The 6044-nt window shown below is 35.0% G+C and overlaps 1 protein-coding gene across 1 annotated transcript; it reads left to right on the top strand.

The window, feature by feature from the left end:
- Positions 1-422: 422 nt before the first annotated feature.
- Positions 423-1284, top strand: LOC118750863 (enhancer of split m4 protein). Its single transcript, XM_036485595.1, has one exon. The coding sequence runs from the start codon at positions 545-547 to the stop codon at positions 1043-1045; it is 501 nt and encodes a 166-aa protein (XP_036341488.1). The 5' UTR covers positions 423-544; the 3' UTR covers positions 1046-1284.
- The last annotated feature ends 4760 nt before the right edge of the window (positions 1285-6044 follow it).

Below are 6044 nucleotides of genomic sequence, written 5' to 3'. Positions count from 1 at the left end.
CAGGTGCGAGCGAGCACGCCTGCGCAGTCTAACTCACTTGCGCACACACAGCAGGTTAAATCTCAAACACCAGACATCGGCCAGCGCATGCACAAACCCAACAACAATCAATAGCAGAGAGCAGCTCATCTGTGGCACTAAAAACGCACCTGCCATTTTTTATGTACGGATTTTTCAGCTCCTTTTGTGTCTGCGTGTTCCAGTGCATACAAAGATCGATCCTGCTGACGTTCCCACGATCCTGTCCGTTGGATCCGATCCGATCTGTTGGAATTTTACGCTGTCGCTCCGTATAGCAACTAAACCTTCTGGCTCCTTTGCCTGAATTGACCTGCTGTATGCGCGTTGTTGTAATCGCTGCCGTCGAGTTGGTGAGCAGCGGGATTTTTGTATAAAAAGCGAACGTACGACAGGACTCAACATCATTCAAGCGATAGCATTCGTGCAGCGAGCAACACAGCGAAGAGCCATAACCAAAAAGTCTGTGAAAATATTTTCTTCGTTTATTTTACAAAAAAAAATAAACTAACGAACTCATCACGAAATGTGTACCGAACAGTACGAGAACAACGTCAACATGACAGCCGAGCACCAGCTCCAACAGCGGCAAAAGAAGGTCAGCTATAGCATTAAACGTTTGTTGAGGCAACTCTTCAAACAGCAACAGAAATCAGAGCAGCAGAAGCAGCAACAAGAACTTATTGAAAATTTCGAAAACACCAACAAAGCTAACTCTTTGGAGTCGCTCGAATCATTGGAGAATTCCCGCAATGCCGATTTGGAGTCCGAAGCTGAGTGCATCTCTCTCGAATCGTCTGAGAATGATGCCAATGAACGTTTGGCTGCCTCCTGTGAATTGGAAGATAACGAATTTGCCGATATCAGCAGCGTGCCAGTACATTTTCTACGCACTGCCCATGGCACTTTTTTCTGGACCGCCAACAACGATTTGCCAGCCGATAACGATTTGATTGAACCATTGTACTGCAGCACTGGCAATCAGATCGCCACCACACAAATGCAAGATCGTTGGGCACAAGCTTGAGTGGGCAGCGCGCAAGAGAGAGGGTGAGAGAATGAAAGTGAAAGTGGTGTAACGATGCGCAACTAATGTCTTCCAGATCAGCCGAACTGATGTCTTCCAGGGCGCCATGAGATTTTGGGCCATGCTGAAACGCAAAGCTTTATTTGTTTGTGATATTTTGTTTGAAAAGAAAATAATATTTACAAGTATTTTTACAAGAGAATTAATTATATAATATAGAAAACAAAAAAAAATCCAAATAGTATTGGCTTCTTTTTTGTAGTTGGTGTGGGATTTGCTCGCGAATTGAGTCATTTCGGTATTGGCATAACAAATTCTTGTCTGTTCTGTCGTAAAAATTATCACTTCAGTAGTATTTGGCTTAGATTTCGCTTTTGTTTGTGTTGCTGTTTTTGTATTTAGGTTATTGCTCGTCAAACTACTGTCAATGCTAAGGGTTTCGCTATAGGTATATTTTTGAACATTTTCCTCTTCTTTTGTTAGCGCTGTAACGGTCTAAGCGATTATGGGCGATTCCAACAAATCACTCCAGTCGTTTCTCTTCTATGCCAACTGTTGCCAATTGGAAAATCTGAACGAAGTCTAGTTTTTAAAATACCTAATGTTTTCGTCGTTGATGTTGTGGAGAACTGGGCTTGAACCCAGGCCCTACGGAATGGTAGTGCGCACTGCTAACCACTAAACCACAGCGGCCGCCAATCTCTGCCATACTCTGGGATTAGTCTCAGATGAAATAAATTAAATTTGCCTTACTATAAGATTAGTCTCCGATGAAATTCTAATGCCCACGGCCTATGAACTGATTGGATGTTATTGGTGTTGCTATAAGCCTGCCAAATCCACCGTAAACAGACACACATATGTACATATGGGGAAGAGCTATACCTTCGTCGAATTTCAGTATCGTTCTAAAGGAACTTTGCCACACGGGCAATATGAACATTAAAAATCAAGAAAATTCTCTGGTCAATCGACATTCAGTTTCATAAAATTACAGTGACCATTTTGACGCGACAGACATTTTCCGTATTGCCAGTGAAAATTCGACAATTTGGTGGGTGTTTTATTTCATACAAATAATTGTCACCACAGTTTCACTTCCAAGAAAAATTTAATATTGTCGTTGGCAAAATTGTCGCCAGTCATGAAATTTATATGTAAGACAATTGAAAGGCAGTAGGTAAGATAGTTTGAAAGATTTTGTTTATTCTGGCACGTAAGTCTTACAAAAAATAAATCCCTTGCCAACTGTCTTGGTGAAAAGCTCCCTTGTCCAAGCACTGGCTACCAGTTAAGTGCTCCGAGGTTCGAATCTTCGGGCAGAATATTTTTTTAAATTTATTTGTTTTCCTTTTACAATAAATATTTTTTTTTTTGAATCTTTATTTTTTTTTTAAGCAAAATATGTATTTATTTTAAACTAATTTAATTTTTAAAATGGTGTTTTATGTAGTTTTTCTTTTTCGTATTTAAATATTTTCTTTTTTAAAATTATTTTTAAAATTTTATTGTTTTAAAAAGAAATAATTTTTTAATTTCATAAAATTTTTGAAAACTTGTTTTATTTTTAATGATTTTTTTTAATAAATATTCTTTTAGTGATTATATTTTATAGCTTCAAAAAGAAAAATATTTTTTTTTTAAATTCATTCGATTTTAAGGATAATATTTATTATGTTTTCTCTTTTTTATTTGTTTTTCTCTTTTAATTTATTTATTTTAACTTTTGTTATTTATGGCGTAATACAATTCCACTGAATTTGACCAGTAGATGGCCTTGAAGAATCAAGGATTCAGCGAGATTTTATTTTTATTGAATAGGTTTTTTTTGCTATTTGACCCTCAAATGACCTCGAACCTGACAGTATGGCGGTTAACGGACCTCAGCGAGTCGAAAACCGCATATGTATGTATGCATTTTAAGGTTTATTTAATGAATTCTTCCCTATCAAATGACCTCGAACCTGTCGTGGTGGAAGCTAACAAACTTCGGATTCGCATTTAGCGCGTCGAATAATATAGGCATATAAAGTTTTGGTTAAATATGCAGATTTTTTTTTTTTTTGTAAATCTGTGTAATCTTTTAATTTCTTTTGTTTTGTTCCAGTTCTGATACTTTACGGCATATGTTTTCCGCCGTTTTGGTACTAAAGAACGCGATTCAGTAGATTTGCCGCCATTTTGTATCTAATTGCTTATCGATGAATTGTTTTTCTTATTACTTGTTTCATAAACCCTCTAAACCGAAATTCCATTCCTTTTTTATACTCCAATAAATACTATACAATTTACGCCTTTTTTCTGGCCGGCCATAAGGTTGAGGAAGCAGAAGCCAGTCAGCGATATGAAGGCTGTTTATGGAGGATTTAAATTAATCCAATCACCATTTCTGTTTCCCTTTCAAACAGATAAACGATAAAACATACTTACACATGTGCACATGCATACATACATATGCATGTACGCGCCTGTATGAATGCTAAGGTCTTATAAGTAAAAAAAATAAAATCGAAACAGTTTTAAGTTCATTTACATGTTGACATAGAAATTTCATTTAAACAGCATTTCGATTTTCATTTTAGGTTTTTAATACATCTTCTTTAATAAATATCTTTTTCATCATTATCTATAATAGTTTGTCATCTTCTGCCCCTAATTTACGATTCATTTATACTTTGCTTATTAATTACTTGAGGTTATGGCGGCTACCACTTTTCTTACACTTCCAATTTCTTTTGTTAATTTCCGACACCATAATACCCATTTATCAATAAATTGTTGTTTGACTGCATACCCAGGTAGATTGCGCTTAGTTCTCAAAAAGATTCACAGGCTTGAAAATTATACATTTTCAAATGTTTGTGTGTACGCGTAGCTGCGTGCGTGTATATAATTTCACTTATTCCTTGTTTTGTTTTTCGGTTCTTTGTCTATCAATAACTAACCGATTTCGTTTGGTTGTCTGTAATTTTCGCCAGCTCGTTCCAATTAGTCTAATTGATGGGTTATTATAATACAAAATGACTGATCGCCGCTAGGTGTCACTGAGAATACAAAATTAACAATGATCCCACGGATTTTATTCGAATACTGCATAATTATGTATTTTATTTGAAAAAGTGGCATAAATCATTTCCAACTATTGTGCTTAAATGGTTGGCTACTTGTAACTGAAAACGTTAGCTGAGTTGACCCCAGGCCCATCTTTCTTCAAGTACAATTCGAAAAGAAAAAAATCAATATAGAAGAAAATAGTACTTACTTAAAAATTTAATGTTTTTATTTTTTAAAACAGAACCTAAAAATTAAGAGAAAATTAAGTAAAAAAATAAATAAAATAAGATCCTGAAAATTAGTTGAAATAGAAAAATATAATTTTCTTTTTAAAACAAGAAAATCATGTACACAAAAAAACAATGAAAATAAATAAAAAATTATTCTAATAATTAAATAAAATTAAAATATAAAATTTGTTCTTCTTTAAACAACAAAATTTAAAATTAGAAAGAAAAATCAACACAGCAGAAAATAGTGCTTACTTAAAAATTAGGTGTTTTTTATTTTTTAAAACAAAATCTAAAAATTAACTGAAAATTAAATTAAAAATATATATACAAATAAAATAAAATAAGATCCTGAAAATTTATTAAAATTGAAAAATATAATTTTCTTTTTGAAGCAATAATATCCCAAAATTTAAAAGAAAATGTAGTAAACACAAGCAAAACAAATTGAATCAAAAAAGGAAATGGGTGTTTAATTAAGTTTCTAAAAGTTAAATGAAATTGAAAAATTCTTTTTAAACAATAAAATCTAAAAATTAAAAGAATATTTAACCAAGTAAAAAAAAAGGATTTAAAAAAGAAAAAACTAAAATAAGTTCCTAAAAATGAAATGAAATAAAAAAAAGTTGTTAAAAAATACATAAAATGATTTTCTAAAATTCAAGTGCAATTAAAAAAATATATATTTTTCGTTGTAAAACAATAAAACCTAAAAATTAAAAGAAGATTGGTTTTAAGAAAAAAATTAAAAAAAAAGAAAAAAATCCGCTGCGCGGGGATTCGAACTCAGATCTTTCGAATGGCACGCCGGTGAATGAGGGAGCTTTTTTGCTAAGACTTTTGTGCTAGAATAACAAAAGTTTGCCTTTGATTTGCCTTACGAAAGAATTTTTAATATCTTATCCAGCTCACCAAAACTCATTAAACTTTTACTATTTCCATTCTGCCAGTAGAATAATTTTAATTTTTTTATTGTCGAATGTAGGTGACAAGAAAAATTTAAAAATCACGACCAAATACGGCCAATTTTTTTTTTTGGAAATTGCCTTGCACAAATGTCTTAGACTCTCTTCTTCTTCTTCTTTGGCGCTGTAACCGCCTAAGCGATTTTGGCCGAGTTCAGCAAAGCAAGCCAGTCATTTCTCCTCTCTGCCAACTGACGCCAATTGGAAACGCCAAGTGAAGCCAAGTCCTTCTCCACCTGATCTTTCCATCGCAGTGGGGGCCTCCCTCTTCCTCTGCTACCACCAGCGGGTTCCGAGTTGAATACTTTCAGAGCTGGAGCGTCGGTGTCCATTCGAACGACATTACCAAGCCAGCGGAGTCGCTGTATTTTAATCCGGTGCACTATGTCCATATCGATGTAAAGCTCATACAGCTCATCATTCCATCGTCTGCGGTACTCGCCGTCGCCAACGCGTAAAGGCCCGTAAATCTTCCGCAAAATCTTTCTCTCAAACACTCCAAGAGCCGCCTCATCGGATGTTGTTCTGCGCCATATACCAGCACGGGCATGATGAGTGACTTATAGAGCGTGGTTTTCGTACGTCGAGAGAGGACTTTACTTGTCAAGGGGCTCACTTAGGCCGCGATCGTTGGTGTTTTGTGATACCGTATCGTACGATAACTGGTAGGTTAAAGCGAGAATCACTGAGTGCCGAGAAAAAAGTTTCGCAGGTGACAGATGTTGGTCCCGCAGAGCTTCTCTGGATCAG

The sequence above is a fragment of the Rhagoletis pomonella genome, unplaced genomic scaffold (assembly GCF_013731165.1).
Source record: "Rhagoletis pomonella isolate Grant_MI unplaced genomic scaffold, Rhpom_1.0 Rhpom_scaffold_00001, whole genome shotgun sequence".
In the NCBI taxonomy this organism is placed as follows: domain Eukaryota; kingdom Metazoa; phylum Arthropoda; class Insecta; order Diptera; family Tephritidae; genus Rhagoletis; species Rhagoletis pomonella.
The sequence above is the reverse complement of the archived record's forward strand: the minus strand, read 5'-3'. Positions and strand labels throughout refer to the sequence as shown.